Raw genomic sequence first — 18,949 nt, forward strand, 5'->3', positions numbered from 1 at the left:
CACCTTAACACACACTGCACATAGGCGCCGGCAGAAGCCTGTTGAAACTTTCCGGCATTTGTCCACGCACACCAGCGGCGAAATATTTAACCGACAACCATTCAATAAGCGGTGGATTTTATTGAGCAACGGCAACAAAAACAAAGCTGAATCAGGACCTATACAGTGGCGATGAAAGTCGGTGGTGTGGGGCGTTGTATTGAAAACAATGGAATCTAATATAATCGAACGTCGAAAGTAAACTGCATCATGTCGGCGCCTATATGAGGGAGCCTTTACATATATCATGTCAGTCAAGCTGGCGTGGAATGAAGCCTATTCGGTTATTAAGTGATGATGCAATAACGGGATACTAAATGTCTTTCATGGTTAAACGGCTTTTGGAGCCACTCGTTTTTTTCTCCATAAACAATAAAATAAACTATTTTTGACGAAAAAGCTGGTGGACCAGTGACATCAGACTTAACAACCGGATATTGACTAGAACATGAGCATATATACACTTTAATCAAACCATAGTGAGTAAGTATGTGAGTAAAGCATGAAGAGGTCGATTTTTCCAGACCAAGTCCAAGGCAAAGAATCACCCATCAACATGAGAGAGAGGAAGGGATGTCAGGGGAGACACTTGGCCATTTCTTACCGTTTTATCCTTGAGATTGAGCTGGCCAATCAGCTTGCGGTCATCGTTGGGGTCGACCATCTCTCCGCCGATGTAGAGCTCGATCTTGGTGTGCGTGCTGTTGGCCTTGATGCGGTTGAGGATGCTGCGCCGCACCGAGCCGATGGTGTCGTTGGTGTGCGACCAGATGTCCAGGTCGTCCACTTGTCGGCCTTGGTTGGGGAAGCGCACGATCAGTGTGATGTGCTTGCCCCGGAATGCTCTGAGAAAGAGAAAGAAAGGGAATTTTTTTATAATATTCGTAAAGGGTCTTCAGTTTGCATTTCTCTAATCTTAGTCTAAGTCTAAAACACTTATTAAATGTAGCTAGTACGCGAGCAGCTAAACAGTGAATTTTGAGTGATGATCAGCTCTTTTTTAGCTGGACAGGCAATGCAATCATTATGGGCTATGATGATTGCCTATAATAAGGGGTATTTATCTCTGGATGGGTACAGGGGCCTGTACCTACTGCGGGGTTACTGGCTTATCGGTGACCGGCGTAACTGATCCGAAATAACTTCCGATTAACCCGTTACTCTGAAAGGTGGATAGGTTTTAACCGGGGTATGCTGCCATGGCAATTTACGCTGCATCTCAAACCTGCTCGAGCAGGTTATGTTCTGAGTTAACCCGAGGTTTCCGTTAACCACACCCTTTATAAGTACCACCCCTCCACTAACAATTTCTCCCGAGACATGTCGGCGTACCTGGATGATCCATACGACATTGGAGCGCAAATCGTGAGGGACTCTCATAGCGAGGGGTTTTAGAGCCCGCCAGAAAATATATGTAGCCTACCCGGACGATATTCTCTATGAAGATATAGATTGTCAGCTGAGGGAATTCGTTATCTTTGTCAGATGATCTAGGAAGACAGCTCATAGCAATGCCGTACGTGGACATTCATGTATTCCATCGGTGATGCTGAACATCTGAGCAAGAATACTGTATGTCCGAAAATAAATCGAACATAGGCCTACAGTATGCTGAACATCTGAGCAAGAATAAATCGGATATAGCCTACAGTAGGCCTAGTAAATTAAAATCACAATTTTAACAAACATATTGAATTGAATGTCATATTACTGTACCCTGCACATAAAGGCTACACATTTCCACAGCATCAGAATCCGACCGAATGCCTCCCTCAACCCCCTCCATAATCGGCCTTCCACTATTATTTGCGATGGCCAACTCCTCTGCTACTGTAAAACACTCTGGTGCCTTACAGTAGTGTTCAAAGACACCTTTTTCTATTTAGCTGTAAAACAGAGGCCAAGTGAAGGCTATAAGCATACTAGGCCTACATGTTTTCATAATTAAGAAATATTAATGCAAGCTATGACTATATAAACCACTATTCTGAATAATGTGTTTGTTTTTCATTTTCACCTGCTGCCATGTGCGTTTGGCAATGGTGTTGCATCTGAAATGTTCACAGGATTAGGCATACACTAAATCAGTCAATAGGGCTACTTAAACATTCAAATTATCCTTATTACTGTAATCTATATTCCCACTTCTAAATTGTGTTGCATCTGTAGGCATTTCTATGAACTCAAAATAGGCAATTTAATTATTTCAACTCATTAAATACGCTATTAATCCTCCGTATTTGAAGAACATGTGGAAATAAAACTTTACTTTTAGTCATTTAGGCTACCCGATCTGCAATACGTTGCCAACAGCCTTGCCTTGCTTTGTTCACTGCCGACGTATTCGATTTTTGTCGTAGAGTGGGTTTTAATTCCTCATAACTTGTCATAATAATTGTGCATTCCTCATCCGTAAAATAAGGTGAACGCGTCATCACTGAAAGTGGTGATTTGCGCTGCAACCCGCCCCTTTTATGTGAACGTGCACAAACTCCAATGAGGTTAACCCTGGCTCAACAAATCAACTTCATAATCAGCATCGTAGTAGTTAACACCACTTATGATAACCAGGTTTTGTCAACCCCGGTTTAACAAAGTAACCCTGGGTTACATCTGGGTAGGTTAAGCTCCCTTCGTAGTACAGGCCCCAGGTGATGACCAAGGGGGTATTCCAAGTACGTGGTTTAGTGACAAATCTGGGTAAATTAACTCAGATTAAGTGGTAAACCTCCTACAACAAGAGCCCTATGGTATTGTTTTGTTAGGAGAATGTAGCCATACAGTTCTTCTATTAGGAGGTTTGCCACCTTCTTTGAGTTAACTAACCCAGGTTTGTCACTAAACCATGTACTTGGAATAGCCCCCAGGTGATGAAAGAAACTGTTTACAAAGGCTGATCATTCAAGAGGCATTTAAATGTTACATTATATTCTGTAATATTACAAAATTACAATGGAAAAACTGTACACAAGTCAGTATCAAATCTAATATGATACATATTAGTATTTAATATACACACACACATATATATTTTATTATTATTTATTAATTTATTTAATGTGTTTTTTTTGAACACTGCAAACAGTCTAGGGCCCTTTCTGAAACTAGTTACTACGCCCTCTCTCCCTTGCATTTATAATCCGCTCCACCATATTAAGGGCCATCCGAAACCAATTACTGTTAAGTGCTAATGTAATAGTGTTATAAACCATCCAACACCGAACTTGTCCAAAGTGTGTGTCAATTAATGCAGCACGTCATGGAGAACGCTTCATACAAATAAGTTTCGGGTGAGTACACCTGTAAACACATTCAGGTTTGCGTCAATACCGGTTTAGGCTAGGGAGAGTTAAGTTAATCCCAAAGCCGTGTGTGTGCGAATTTAGCTGTGAGGGCAATTCCCACCCGAGTGCGCTCCGTAACGGAGGGGGAGTGGGTAGGGACTAGTTTCGGAAAAGGCATGTTATGCCTACTACGAGAACTCCCAGTGTGGCATCTCGTTATCCTCAACACTCTGGTAAGGCAGGGCAATTACAAGCACCTGCTCCCAATCCAAGGGCACACCCATCCTCCATTCAAGAGAATGATTCATTGTGCTACATCTTCCCTCAGTTTCAGCCAGTACTTGGGAAGCATTGTTGGGTTATGTGCTGTTATTATGCCTCACTGAGGTGTATAGCTCCTCTATTTATGTGTTTGGTAGTGTTTACTCCTTGTGAGTTCATGTGTCTAAATTCTACCTGCACTTGCATCCTGTTCACATGAATGAATCACGCCATAACCTTCAAACTGTACTCAATCAATACGGTACCTTTGAGTGTGTGTGTGTGTGTGTTGTGTAGTACAGTGAGTGTGTGAGCCCTATGTACCTGGACATGGGAAGGATGGTGCGCTCCTCGTGGTAGTCGCTGTCACACTCTGTGATGTACTCCCTCAGGACGGTCAGCACTCTGACCATGCGGATAGCCTCCTGTCGGGCACAGTTGATGCTGTCCTTATCCCCGTCCAGGACGCACAGGGTGTCGTACGACGCCTTCAGGCGGTCAAAACACGACTGGATGAAATCCTCATGGATCTCAACCTGCAAGGGAATATAAAGGGGAAATATTTTACATATTTTTTCTCTTATTTAAGCTTTAAACAATTCTAAATAAAACTGCTTTTGGTGTGCTTTTATGTTATCTGACAACACTAGCAAGTAGTCACCTGATTGACTTGCAGTTTTGGTCCGAGGTTTGTGTAGATCTCCTTGAGCAAATCTATTGCACGACTGGCAATGTCATCACTTCCTTGAATCACAACCTGGCGGGAGAAAATAAACACAGATAAGAGGAGTGAATTAAAAAAAAATGACTGAGGGCTTCCACGTGTTGAGTTGGATCTCAGTCAATGTTGATAGTTGAGCTGTGACTCAGCAAGAGAGAGAGTGAGAGTGAGAGAGAGTGAGAGAGAGTGCACAGCACAGTAGACTGATTAGCACCTTCAGTCTGCTGCAAGACAACACAGGCCATCAGGCCACGAGGAAGAGACTCCATGGGAACGGCGTGAAGACGCACTGATCCAATATGGCAAAGCCATGGCAAACGCAGTCAGAGTGCTGCCCAAAATGAAATCAGAGCTGACCAGATTAGCTCATTTAGACAAGAAAGGTGGGCCCAGTTCTGGAGGAATGAAAAGCTGCATTCATGTATGAGAAACTACACAGAGGCGCTGCCTCCATTTTGCCCCCATTCTATTCTCTTCGGCTAATTGCGTCAGTCACATAATTGACGACAGGCGCAAAACTAATTAGAATTCGCATGAAGCGAGATGGGGTGTGCACGGCGTCGGCCGCACTCTCTCCCCCTCTTGCTATTCATTCATTACATAAGGCGGCGCGATTGATCAGACTCGTCTGCATGCCGAGTGGTGCGCGAAAAAAACACAAGAGATGGGTCACGAGCGGCAGTTTAATGGGCTTCTGGTTCCAGCACGTTATCTGATGAACAATTACTAGCTCGGACATAATGATGATGCGAAGCGATGACAAATGGCTCTGGAGACGACATGACGCACAGACCCTACCATCTCGATGTTGATCAGCCACGTGTGTGTGTGTGTGTTTAAAATAGCAGCACACACTGACATCCCCATCACTCTGTAACAAAGGGGGGGGGGGCATGTAAAAGCAGGAATCAAGTCAACTCTTCATTAAGAGTTAACAACACCTCAGCTCACCATCACTAAACACACACAGTAGAAACAGAACAACAGAAAACAGCCATTGCCAAGGAAGCACACACATCCCCATGATGGAGCCACACTAAGCTGCTACAAGAGCTAACTCCACACTTGGGACCAGATCTTAAGGCAAATGAGAGCAAAGCCATGGTCAATCTGAAACATCTACGAATGGAACGAATGTGTACTTCAAGACAGCAGAGCACTAGGTAGGCGGCTATGACTTCAATGTGCTCTCCTTCTGGACCATTACATCACTGCACAAGCTATAAAGTGCTTCCTTTGACTGCCGATATAATCTGGCATCAGCTGTTGATGTGTAGAGCCCTCATTCTTTTTATCCATTCTAAAACATGTGTAGCTGTGTATAACATAGTGGCGAGCATGTCACATACTACCACTACGGGATGCAGATGGTGGTATAGGTGGTATTCGTTTCTGTGTACACCACAGGGTCACACTACACTATCTTAAATTTCCCCTTGGGGAGAAAGAAAGAAAGTATCTATCTATCTATCTATCTATCTATCTATCTATCTATCTATCTTCACATTGATAATAAAAGCACACATTTATGTTTTTATTTAACTCTGCTTTAGCTTTCTTGTCTGGCTTGTATAATCCCCATTAATATGTCCTGCTGGTTCCCAAGCCCTTGAACGGTCGCCACCGTAGCAGCAGAGCACCAAAACATATTGCTGGACTGCTAATCTTCCCAGGGCATCCGAGACACAGGGCCAGAATTAGCGCATTGTGTACAGTCACGCCTCGTCCGCATTCAAGCCAACAGAGACCTCACATTCGTTTCCCTCTAATGTAATAAAAACATTTTATACGGCAAGATTAAGACAATGTAGGTCACTCCAAAAAAGCAGCCACGCTTTAAGTGGGTCAGTGCTCTTTTACAGCCATACTGCCAATGTATCCGTATTTATGGGCTGGGAGGTCACTCGGTCACCATGGTTACTTGTCTGCTAAATGAGGAATTACACGTCACGCGGCTGACGGAAGACCATTCTACTAACGCAATGCAAACACAGGTGGAGACAATCTAATCATTTAAACTGGCGTTTGCTGCTTGTTTCACTTTGAAAATCATACAGCCATCAAGGTCTCCGTCTGATTATGGTCTCAGCGGCACTTTTACGATAACGCAACTGGAAAAACATCCACATGCCACACCTTTGACCTAACTGAATTAACGATGGCTGTGGTGGAGCAAGAAAATCTTGCAAGCTCCAATGTGTTCTGCAGCACACTGTGCAAGCCAACTCTACGGTTTATTCTGCAATGCCCTCACTCTCTTGCCTCACCATACATATGTTACTTACGGTTTTCTTAAAGCATTTGTTTGTGACGCTGTTTAATGACAAAATGCACAAAGCAGTGGTAATATGATACATCTCGTTATCATATGCAAGATGGATGCGTGTGTGTGTGTGTACACGTGTGTGTGTGAGTGTACAAAAGGATGTTCTGATGGTCATAGTGTGGGTAGACGGGGCACCTAACTCACCCTCCAGAGGTAGTCCAGACCGATCAGCTCCAGGTCGTCCATCATGTAGGCACGGCGCTTGGCCACCAGCTTGCCCTCGCGGCAGTTGACGGCCTTGAAGAAGCGCTCGAAGCACTTCATGCCGTTCTCAGTGAGCAGCGAGGGGTCCAGCTGCAGCACGTTGTTCTCGAAGAAGTCCTTGTTGATGTCCGGATCCAGGTCGGGCTCGTCGCCCATCAGCTTGGAGTACCACTTGAAGCAGGCCTCGCGGTCGCACAGAAACACGGCGTTCTCCGCCAGGCACTTCCAGATCTGCTTGGCCTGCGGAGCACACAGCCACAGCTGCCCGTCTTTCAGCAGGAACCTGAGAGCGGACGCGAGGAGCAAAGCGAGGAAGTGAGAGAGAGAGCGGGAGAGAATAAAGGTTACGGACAGACACAAGGACAACCAGATGGACTGACACATACATACAAATACACAAATGACGGCGAGATAACATTGATATGTAAACATAGTTAAGCTAAAAGGTTAAGAGACAGTGGCCCATTGGGTTGAAGCACTATGGCATACTCGGTGTTCTGGTCAGTGTGCAGATCCATACAAGAGGTGTTGAAGCACTTTTGCATAAAGGCACAGAGGGTGGGGGATAGTCACAGACACTGTGTGTGTGTGTGTGTGTGTGTGTGTGTCAAGGTGCAGATACCTCAAGAAGTTGAGCCTCTCCTGGACCTCCTGCACGTGGCTGTACCGGCTACCAGGCCTCACCGTCTGCGGGTCAAAGTCGGCGTGTTCGGCTACAAAACACAGTCACAGAAACGGTCAGTTTCACCGGCGCACACCCACTGAGGCCAAAGTATTTGACATGGTTCAGCAAATGACAGTGTTACACAGCCTGTGTGCTACACAGACGAAGAAGAAACAAACCAGTTCACCTGATATTTTTGGGGGGCTTGGACTGTATAACCACAAACAAGAGTGTGCCCTATGTTTATGCCATGTGTTCTTACACATACATAGAATGTACAGTTCATGGACATTTAAAAGTGTTTCATCTGAATGCAATTGAATGTCACCCCACTATAACTATAACCACCTTAACTTCACTGGTGTTTTTTTTTTTATGCTGATGTCCTTGTAGGGACACCTAAGCCAGACTACAAACACAAACCAAATCTTAAAAACTACGAGTAGAGGAGGAACAAAAAAAATCTGCCGTGCTAAATTAAGAAACACCCCTCCCCATGTTGCAGTATTGGAGCCCTAGGGATCAATAAAGTATCCATCTTATCTATCGTATCTATCTACCGTATCCATCTATCGTATCTATCTATCTATCTATCTATCTAGAAGGTCCGAGTGAGTGAGTGAGCAGCCGCACCTTTGGAGAACTGCCTCATGCTCTCCATGTAGGCCGACAGGTTCTCTGCCACCAGGGTGACCAGCGCGTGGTTGTGCTGCAGCTGGTTGATCAGGTCATGCCGATAGAACACGTGAGGACTCCTCTGAGTTTGACTGCAAGAAGAGGATGACATTATGAGTGTTTATTAAGAAGGAGGAATGGGTAAGCATTATGAGTGTTTATAGAGGAAGGGTGTATAGAGTCTGTGTATAGAGAAGGGTGTATAAGTCTGTGTGTGGCATTAAGCGGAGTGTGCTAGATGCGTCTGTGATAGTGTGAGTGTAACATTTGTGCAGGCAAAGAAAGGCTGAGAGTGGGCAGCGTCGGAGCCTCTGGAGTGAAATTATTTCGGCCTCATGCTGTTTCTGCACCTTTTGAACTGTCAAGTTGGCGGGAATGAGGGTGGGTGGGGGCAATTTCTTATTTGAAAAAGGGCTCTCATTAGTGGTTAAAAATGACACAAGTGTGTCATTAGACAGAATGTGCTCCTTATGGTAGCTCTGCACGTGTGTGTGTGTGTAAGTGTTTGGGGTTGAACAGCACAGTACGGACAGAATGCAACTTGGCATGAACGCCTCAACCCCACAGTAGAGCATCCCGGCGGTCTCTCTTCTGCCTGCAGAGTCACCTGGGATGCCCTGCTGTGGTGCCTCTGCTCTTGGGCAACAGAGAAAAGATCTGGTTTTGTCTCTTAATAACAATTAATATTAAAAATCACTGTGGTGTTAAAGTTTGGAAAAACGTGAGTACAAGCAAACCCCAAAGGCCCAGACATTGTTGTCGGACACGTTACGGTGATTCGTGACAACAAGAGCTGCTGCGACAGGAACATAAAAAGGCAAGCTGGCTGAAGCATATGTACTTTTTTTCTTTAGTTTGTTTTTCCCAGGGAGGAAAAAAGGCAAAAGAAATTAAAAAAAAAAAAAAAAGCGACAGATCTGGGATGAAATCTGAAAGCGTAATTCGGCTAGATTCAGGATCGGAATGGTGGCCGAAGCCACCGGATTAGTTCTGCACTTACCCTTCTAAGCTCTTTTGTATGTTAATAGGTATTTTCTTTCTGAAAAAACAACAGGCATGTGTGCTATGTATTTGTCTGGGCTTTGTAAGTGTTGATATAGCTCAAACATACATGCTTTGTGTTAAAACTGGCATTACGGTTACAGACTTCAAGTCAGGAACTCATTAAACATTAGTTTAACGGTTCCGTCCCACCAAAGAGTAAATGGAACCTTTGTTAGGAAATGATTTCATTAGGGATGCCAACATGCATCAAAACCAAATAAAAAACAAACAAACAAACAAACAAATAAATAAGCATGCTAAAGCTACACACCAAGATGCAAAAGAATTTAAAGAATCAGCATATAATTCAGCCTGAAAGCATGCATCTACCCAACTACTGCAGATGCGAAACCTGGCCCATCGTATAAAACTAGGAGATGAGATGAGCTCCGCACCACCAGGCATGAGTGTTTATGGGCACAACATCGGGTTATTTTGCTCTAGAATTTGCATCTATACAGCTACATTTTTTAAATGAATAGACTATACTGGTAGGTACGTTCTAGGGAGGGCAGGCGCATTCTAAGGACAAGTTTGACGGTACCTCAGGTTCTGAGGGGCCTCTCCAAACAGGCTGCAGATCTCACGGATCTGCTTCAGGGCGGGGATCACCCACTTGTCGTTGGTGCGCAACTCTTCAATGAAACGGTCGATCCACTGGATCTTCTGAGTGTCGCGGTCCTGCAACAACATAGATTGGGGCATCCTCACCTGTATGCAACACTTTCCACCTCAGCCTGCTTTTGGATTCATATCACTACAGCTAGAATACTGGACGTTTCTCCAAGGGCCTCTAGGCTCCAGACTTCAAAACATTGGAATGTTATTCTAGCACTCTTGTTGTCAGTTTATTATAGCATCGACTATTGCAACAGAAATAAAATTAAAAAAACACACAACATCTTCCACTACATTCCTGTTCTTGCGACCAGGTGGCTCAGAGGAGCATCTGTTCCGGGACCAGTTTTGCTAACTGAGACATGTTGGCTAAGTGCTGTGCTACCTGTCTGGTCTGCATTGTATCAGATCTGAGCCATTTCCACAGTGCAATAAGCCTATTTAATATGTCTCTCTGATTCGGTCTGGTTAGGATTAGTGTACCTGTGAGCAGCTGTAGTCCAGGATCTTGATGTGGGCACTCAGTGCCTGGTCCATGATGTCCCACAGGCACGTCGTCGCTGTGCGCCAGGTTCCACAGCAGGTTCAGCACCTTGTGGGCCATCACGCCGTCCTTGTCGTCCTCCGCCAGCCTGCGGATGAGTTCCAGAAGCTTCTCCCGCTGCTTTTTGCTTGCATTGGTCCAGCTCGCCTGGGGAGTACAAACCCAGCTATTAGCCTACTTCTGACCACAGGGCAAATCAGACATGCTTTCATTCTAAAGAACTTCTTGAATATCAGTTTTTTTTTTTTTTTTTTTACCTTACTGTATAATTTAAAATATCCCAATTTAGAGGACTAACCGCTAAATATCAGATTATTCATTTGAGGCGGAAATGATTTGAACATTAGAACACTTTCACATAGGTTAGGGAGCTGCTCTGTAAAGGCACTTGCAAAGCTCACCTTGAAACAGTCAAAGAGATGGTCCAGCTGCTCGGGAGAAAAGTCCCAGGCCAGCTTCGCTAGGAGGTCATGGACATTTTTTACAATGGCTTCATGCTTTCCAGCCTGTGGGCAAAAGAAACACCACCAATGAATGAGCATACAAGCCACCACTCCGCACAATTACATAACAAATGCACATTTGAACCACACAGGGTTAACCCAGAGGAAGTAGTACACTATTTAATTGAGGAGCCCTGCAAAACATGTTTACCACTTATGACATACAAGTTTGTCAAGAAACCACACACTTAAAATACCTCCTCGGAGAACAACCAAGACTACAGCTTGTGGAGAATGTGTCGTGCTGCGTCATGTTTTGAAAGGCTTCAGGAGGTTACCTGGGCAGCCCAGATGTTGTCCAGATCCTGGAGGGTGAGGGCCTTCTCTTTGATGACGAAGCGCAGGATCTTCTCCAGCTTCTCTACGTACTGGGGCTGATGCAGACTGTCTCGCAGCACGATGGACAGGATGTTGTTCTGCTGAATCCACTCCTGCAACCACACACACAGACACACACACTGAGTTGGCGTGCATTTCAGTGAGCAAGCGTGTAAAAGGGTGAGCGAGCAATTGAGGAAAAAGAAAGAGGCATAAAGAGGAGAGAGAAAGGACACCAAGTCACCAAGTGACAGATGTAGACAGACAGGCAGGATGTCGAGGGATATGTTCATAATTGCTGGGGGTTGGAGGGGGGACGGGACGTCTAGGAGTTTTGAACATGGCCATCTGTGTGATGCTTACCGCCATGCGTTCAGCAGTCAGCCACTCTTCCTCCTCCGGGTTACCATGTCGATGAGTGTAGTAGGACACACTGGAGATCACCTTGTTGACTTCATTTAGTGCATTCATTTTGCCATTAAAAGAAGATATTTGCAATAACCTGAGGATACAAAATCACACAATCTGGTCAGACTTCAAATGTTTGTTTATTCGGTCCCTCTTTAAAATAATCAGGAAAATAACTGTGAATTTAGTTTTTATTTCGTCACATCTTACCTAAGAATCATTTTTAACCTAAAAATTTCTAAGTTCTTCACGGTCTCCTCCTGACCCGGTAGCCGTGACGCCAGGTTCTTGAGCGACTTGATGATCATGGACAGGGCGTCGTTTTTGGCTTCGTTCTTGGCCTCCTTCTTTAGCTCCTCGTCAGTGAGATTTTCCAGGAACTGAGGGACCATTTCTATGATGGGGAGGAAGTACTTCTTCACCGTGTGCAAAGTGAGGAACTCGTAGCACTGCCGAAAGAAAGGCAGAAAAGAAAAGAAAGCACAGACGCACAAACAAACAAGTTGGGCAACAGCTTGTTAACTTAGCTTGTTATGCGATCTACAGCATGCATGTTCAACATGTGTGTGTCTGTGCAGTTTATGGCCAAAAGTGAAAACAATACCAACAAATAGACCAGACACAATTTTGTCTTTACCTCCCGTGAGACTGGCAGAGAGTGTGGTTGTTGTGTGTGTGTGTGTGACAAAAGCCTTACTTGATGAGCGCAGCGATGATCTGCACATTCAGAGCTTGGCCGCTCATGAAGCGATCATGCAGAATCTGGAACCCGTTTAATGTGCCAAATTTGTTTATCAAATCCACCAGCCAGCCCTGTAAAGGAGACGAGAGAGAAAACAAAAGAAAGAAAAAAAAAACAAAAACAACACACACACTCAGGGTCATCATGGCAGGAAAAAAACAAACACATTCTCACTCTCCTTTCTCTCATTCTATCCCTGTGTCCCTCTCCCTTTCCGCTGGGTAAGACATGGTCTCTCTCTCTCTCTCTCTCTCTGGAGATAAACTCCCACATGTGTCTGAGTCAGAGGAAAGTAGAGGTGGGAAGAGCTGGCCTTTCTAAATGAGAAGTTCATTCCATTAGAGCGAGGGAAGTGGTTGCGCCGCCTCTGTTGACCCCCTTCCCACACTGCATTTGGCAGAAGGAAGGTTTGTTTGTGTGTGTGTGTGTGTGTGTGTCAAGGCTAAGAAGAAAAACGACAGCTTTGCTTCATTCATGCAAACCAGTGGTCGGCGTACCTGGAGCAGCATCTTTACGATTAGTCCAGAGGATTTTAACGCATGGTGACACGTTTTCAAATGCTAGTTTATAATCGGTGGTGTAGTCTAGTTTGCTGTAGTGGGTATACTATGATCAACCTCGAATGTTAATAAGTATCCTTGCCTATTTTAATACTGCGGAGTCCTGTGTATCACATAGACTACACCACTGTTTATAATATGTTAGATGATTGATACTAATGGCATCTCATGGCAACAAAATCATATTTTTTGTGTTGCCGCGTTGCTTTAGAGATGCCAAAACAAACTTGGGAAGACCTGAATGTGCAAAGGTCCAAAACTGCAGTTTGAGGCCCAAGAGAGCGTTTCTGCTGCAGGTACACAAAATACTAACAGTGTGGTTGAAATCAGATCTTTGTCCTCTAACAATGAGACACCCACAAAGGCTCTAAACATCTTGACGATCATCACTCCCACTCAAAATAAAGACATCTGGAGGTATCTGCATGCAAAGTCAGCAATGGTCAAGGAAGCCTATGAAAATACTTCACACCTCACATGCAGTTATGGTTTTCCAATGCGTTCACCGACTTTGAATACACATATCCTCCCCGTTAGGGAGCATGGCATACGAACATTCAGGAACTAAATACTTCCTGTTAGTGTTGGCTCTGGACCTCTGAAAGTTCCTGAACCATGGTAGAATAGGACTACAGGGGGGCAAGCTGAAGTCAAACTCCAGACACTGATCCCTACTCTTATGAAAGGAGAACATCTATGGTAAAGGCATCACCTCACCGCAGAGGCACCATGGGAAATAAAACATTTGCATGTCTTGCACCTTTGAAAACACCTGTACTTGCAATTTATTCCCTATGAAAACAAAAATCTTGGGTCTTGTGTGGAGATTACAAATAGTGCGCTGGGCACTTTTGCACTGTGATGACTGCGTCACGGGCGACAGGCAACGCACCTTGGGAGAGCGTGGGTCCGGTGGACGGGCGAAGAGCTCGTCCTCGGCCAGTTGCACGCCAGCGGGCACCGTCTCAGAGGGCCGTGTGCCGTTGTAGATGTGGAACTTGCAGTGCGGGTTGGTGGCCATGGCCAGCAGCTCAAGCAGGGGGAACCAGTCCTGGGAGAGCTTGGCCACGCACAGCTCCACCAGACGGTGGGTGTTGTTGATGATGCACCTCTGTGGGGAGAAAGGGGGGAGGCGGGGGGAAGAAAGCGAGAGAGCGAGAGACAGAGAGAGACACACAGATTTAGAGATAAAATAGAGCAAAACAGAGTGTACTAGACAGAACTAAAATAGAACAGAAAAAATGACACAATTACAGACACACGCACAAACAAACAGGAAGAGGAGAAAAACGTGCAGAATACCAAGAAAATGCAAGAAAAATGAAAATGATCGCAATACCCTGAAATTAAAAACGTCACAATTCCTAATTTTATTAGTATCAATATACTTAGTCGTGCTTCCCGTCTCTTCTCTTTGCACACACACCCAGCTTTTAACCTGCAGCTGCCATGTGATAAGTAGCGAGACATAGCTGTTAGTTCTAGTGATGCTGTGGTCGCACAGCAACAAATAACAGTAGGCTAATGTTAAGTAAGAATTTAGTTCATTTAGGCCTACTGTTGGGTTTAATGACATTTCTGAAATAAGCTACACAACCTTTTGGAATCTTACATCTTGAGAGAGTTCCTTCTAGGTAACTATCCCGTTAGCTCATGCGTCATGTCTATCATTCATGTAGTGCTTACCAAAATCATAGAAATTAACATTGCAAGACACTTATCTCTTCTATGATTCCAGAAAGATTTTCTTTGACTTGTTAGTTTTTTGAACATTTATTTTATCTAATGACATAGAAAACATAATGAATTGCATCCATATATCCTTGGACTATGCAGGCCTATTTTCCTCTCACCTAAAACCGTGAGAATGAAAGCTAATTACCTTCACATTCTTAAAGTCAATATATATCAATCAATAAAGTATTCAAATTACTAAATATTTTTAGCTATTAATAATCATGCAGATCATAAAACACTATAACTTATTTATAATATTAATACATTATTTATTACTACAAAATATATATATATATATATATATATATATATATATATAAGTTTATGAGGTCCAAAATATGAAACAGAAAAATATGACAGGCCATAATTTTTCGTGTGTGCGCGCGTAGGGTCGAGCAGAGACTAGGATCGCCACTGATGTGAATGATAACACAGTATTCAATATTACTGATGGCTTCGAGGTGGTGGGTGCCCCACATCAAATCAATACTGTCATTCCCAGTCCATGCTCTGGCAACAGCTCAGACACGGAGTTTATACGAAGAGCTAGAAAAAGGTGACCATGAAATTAAAGGTCACCGTTAAAGGCGGTGCGATGAAAAATTTGGGTGAACCTAAATTTTGTGCTGGTGTAACGGAGGCGAACTGAGCTAGCGTGCTAGTTGCCCGTGTAAATCCTCACGAGCCCTAACCTTAAGAACGCTTCTAACCGCCGAGTTGGAAGCCTGGGCCTGTTCGGGTTCGAGGGCCGTGAGCGGCGGACGAATTACGACCTCACACTGGTACATAAAAAAAAGTGTTAAGCAGAATGTTAGTCTTGAGCCCTGCTGAGACGGCCGCTGCCACAACCCCAGCCTCCTCATCTCCTGCCACCGGAGGGGCATGACCGGACAGCCACAGGGTTATTGTTCCGTCACCCCATCGCATCGCTCCATCCCGGCCGCCTGGCCCACACAAACCCTCTTTGATCAGCGCCACGCTGCCCCAAGGAACAAGGCCCGCGCATTGATTCAGACACTCAGCTGCCCAATAAAGGCTGCGATTTATGTGGGGGAAACGAATTCGCTAACGCTCAACACTGGAATGGATTTCAGAGAGGCGATGTATTATACAGCCTCTAATGGCTTGGCATTTCCATGACTTTCCAGTGCAGTAAACACACATGCTTATACAGTCTCTCCTATACTCACGTGGATCTCAAACTTCCATCCACTGACGGCCTCATCTGTCAGTATCTTGGTGAAGGAGATAGTCAAGCCGTCTCGGAAAAACCTCTGGCATGCTTCGCACTTGACATCGAGTCCTGGCGAGGAGGGGGAAACAACAAGAACAACAAATGGTAATGAGTGACAAAAAACAAACAGTCAGACAAACAACTGAGGAGCCTGTTAGGACATCGACATTTACACGGAGCTCCGAGATAACTTGGAGAGACTCGGCAGCAGCGGTTGGCCGTTATCAGGCTTCCCAAATTACCACAGCTCATGAAGGCTTATGAAATTCGCAGAGGCTGAACACATTAGTCCTTTGTTTTAATGGCTAATTTGGATCTCATTTTTAGAGCTTGCTAGCTCTAAAAAGCTCAGAAAATGGCTGTCTGCTGTTGAAAAGCTGCAAAACAAGGGGGTGATCTCATTTTAAGAACACAAAATGAGTCATCAAAACAAACTGAAGAGGGGAGGCTGAAGAGGGATAAACCTCCATTACCTTTTTTACTAAGATCTATAGCAGCTTCCAGAAGAACTTCTAATTCACCCTTTGGCAGAACTGGAACAACCCAGCGGGGTCTGTAAGAATAAATACAAATTTATGAAAATCTCATGAGACAGACACACACACACACACACAAACACCACAAACACTTGCACAAGTACAAGTGTACACACACGCACACAGAAGGAACATTTGTTGGAATCTCCATATATCCTAAGGTACATGACCCAAAAGACAACAATCTGGGCTTGCTTACAGCGACCACATCAGTGTGTGTGTGTAGACTAATTTTATGTCTGTCAAAATAATCATGTGGCCAGACAGATAGGAGCTGAGGCGGTACAGTGAACTGAGTGAGAAGGGGTTGGAGGATCCACTGTGTACCTGTTGATGCAGCTTTGAGCGACCACATATGTGTGTGTGTGTGTGGACTAATTTTACATCTGTCAAAATAATCACATGGAGACAGCTAGAGAAGTGCTGAATGGTGGAGCTGAGGCAGTGCAGCATGTGTACCTGTTGATCATGTCATCCAGCTTGGCCAAGTCGGTGTGGGGGAAGGCCGGCTCCTCCTCCTCCAGCTGGGGAGGGCAGTCCCCCTGGCCCTGCTCATCAGGAGGGCTCACCGGAGAGTTCTCATTGGAGGAGTTAGGAGAGGACGTCTGCTGGAGAGGGGCACACACACACAGAGAGAGAGAGAGAGAGAGAGAGAGAGAGAGAGAGAGAGAGAGAGAGAGAGAGAGAGAGAGAGAGAGAGAGAGAGAGAGAGAGAGAGAGAGAGAGAGAGAGAGAGAAAGAGAAAGAGAAAGAGAAAGAGAAGACAGTCAACACACTGGAGACTCAGGTGACACGCTAACAGGAAGTGGAGCCTCCAGTCACTCCCTCCTGCCTGCCCGGAGACGGAGTGCCTCTCAGCAGCCTCATCTTCACCCCTCCTGGCCCCGGCCGGAGCACATACCACTGGTCACTAATGCCAAACGGCCTGCCTGGTTTTAACAGTGTTTTCAAACGAGTTCATGACCCATATCACATCTAGGGGGGCATAGGGGGTGCCTTTCACACAGTATTGCATAATGGCAAAAACATCTGTTTAAGCGATGGGTCTGTCAGTGACAGGGATAACTCTAGTTGAGTTGGGGGGGGGTATTTTCCAAGCCAAGCAAAACATACAGATGGCTTAAACTGCTAATGCCATTTTGTGACCTTATTTTCAGAAAAGAGGGCCCATATTTGTAGAAGGGCAATCAACAGCTTGAGACAAACCCCTAACTAGCATTTCCTCACACACACTGAATTATTCATGAAACAATCAGTGAAGTGACATGGAGGAAACTTTCAGACCTTTCTGTGAAATCTATCTGTGCATGTCTGAGCACTCTGTGTGAGTGGGTGTGTGTGTATAGAACACTGTACGTGTGTGTGTGTGTGTGTGTGAGACGGCATGCATAGGACACTGTGTGTGTGACTGAATGCATAGGACACTGTGTGTGTGTGTGTGTGTGTGACGGCATGCATAGGACACTGTGTGTGTGTGTGTGTGGTGACGGCATGCATAGGACACTGTGTGTGTGTGTGTGTGTGACGGCATGCATAGGACACTGTGTGTGTGTGTGTGTGTGTGTGTGTGTGACTGAATGCATAGGACACTGTGTGTGTGTGTGTGTATATATGTGTGACTGAATGCATAGGACACTGTGTGTGTGTCCAATCCGAGGTGTCAGACAGAAGAATGTGGCATGATGACAATCAGCTGTCCCACTGTGGAGTGCAGACGGCATGGACAGGGGAAGTGGCTCCGCCACATTTCCTCTTCATGCTTAATGTGTCTTTCTTCACACCCAGGGATGGGAATGTGGGAGCTGGCACAGAGGGATGAGGGCTGCTGTGTGAGTGGTAAGCTAATTACAGTACGATTGTGACTGAACCAGAGATGCAGCATCAGTGTGTTTGAATGTATGTCTCCAGATGCCTATGAAAGAGCCACGATCACAACATATGTGCATTTACGCACATGGAAATAGAGCATAGAAAATGGAGATATGGGTTCTATATTTAGGTGTGTGTGTGTGTGTGTGTGTCTTAATACTACATAAGACTAGAATATATATATATATATGTGTGTGTGTGTGTGTGTATATATATATATATATATATATATGTGTGTGTGTGTGTGTGTGTGTGTGTGTGTGTGTGTGTGTGTGTGAAGATGCTCTCTGTGGCTTTCCTGGGGCACGTGTTGGAAACTGCATCTCTGAGGGAGCTGGCAGTGTCGTAGCATTGGGAATCGTGGGGGTGTTGAGCCGGAGCTGGAGCACAGTGCGAGAGGAGGAGGAGGAGGAGGAGGGGGAGAGGGGAGAGGGTGGGGGAGTAAAAGAAAGAGAATGGGGTGGGGTGGGGAGGGGAAGGGGAGCGTAGCTCCAGCTCCTTCTGCTTGGCTGACCTACATAGGCAGCTTGCTTCTCACATCGGTGCGCCACTCATCCCTGACAAGCGAGAGCATCTCTTACTCTCCCTTTCCCTCTCTCCCTCCCTCGTTCATCGATCCCCCCCACCCTTCGCCACACCGCTGGCATGGCAGGGGGGGCGTG

The 18,949-nt window shown here is 45.2% G+C and overlaps 1 protein-coding gene across 1 annotated transcript in view; it reads right to left on the bottom strand.

Annotated features, from left to right (window-relative positions):
• usp9 (ubiquitin specific peptidase 9) overlaps positions 1-18,949 on the bottom strand; it is a 46,730-nt gene that overhangs the window by 19,162 nt on the left and 8,619 nt on the right. The window contains 18 exon segments of the mRNA XM_048238809.1: positions 644-884; positions 3,909-4,120; positions 4,246-4,341; positions 6,776-7,118; positions 7,458-7,548; positions 8,133-8,266; positions 9,763-9,899; positions 10,320-10,379; positions 10,381-10,527; positions 10,782-10,886; positions 11,162-11,314; positions 11,565-11,703; positions 11,820-12,068; positions 12,304-12,422; positions 13,804-14,022; positions 15,839-15,951; positions 16,356-16,435; positions 16,878-17,023. Coding sequence (XP_048094766.1) covers positions 644-884; positions 3,909-4,120; positions 4,246-4,341; positions 6,776-7,118; positions 7,458-7,548; positions 8,133-8,266; positions 9,763-9,899; positions 10,320-10,379; positions 10,381-10,527; positions 10,782-10,886; positions 11,162-11,314; positions 11,565-11,703; positions 11,820-12,068; positions 12,304-12,422; positions 13,804-14,022; positions 15,839-15,951; positions 16,356-16,435; positions 16,878-17,023 — 2,784 coding nt within the window.

The sequence above is a fragment of the Alosa alosa genome, chromosome 3, assembly GCF_017589495.1.
Source record: "Alosa alosa isolate M-15738 ecotype Scorff River chromosome 3, AALO_Geno_1.1, whole genome shotgun sequence".
NCBI classification, from domain to species: domain Eukaryota; kingdom Metazoa; phylum Chordata; class Actinopteri; order Clupeiformes; family Clupeidae; genus Alosa; species Alosa alosa.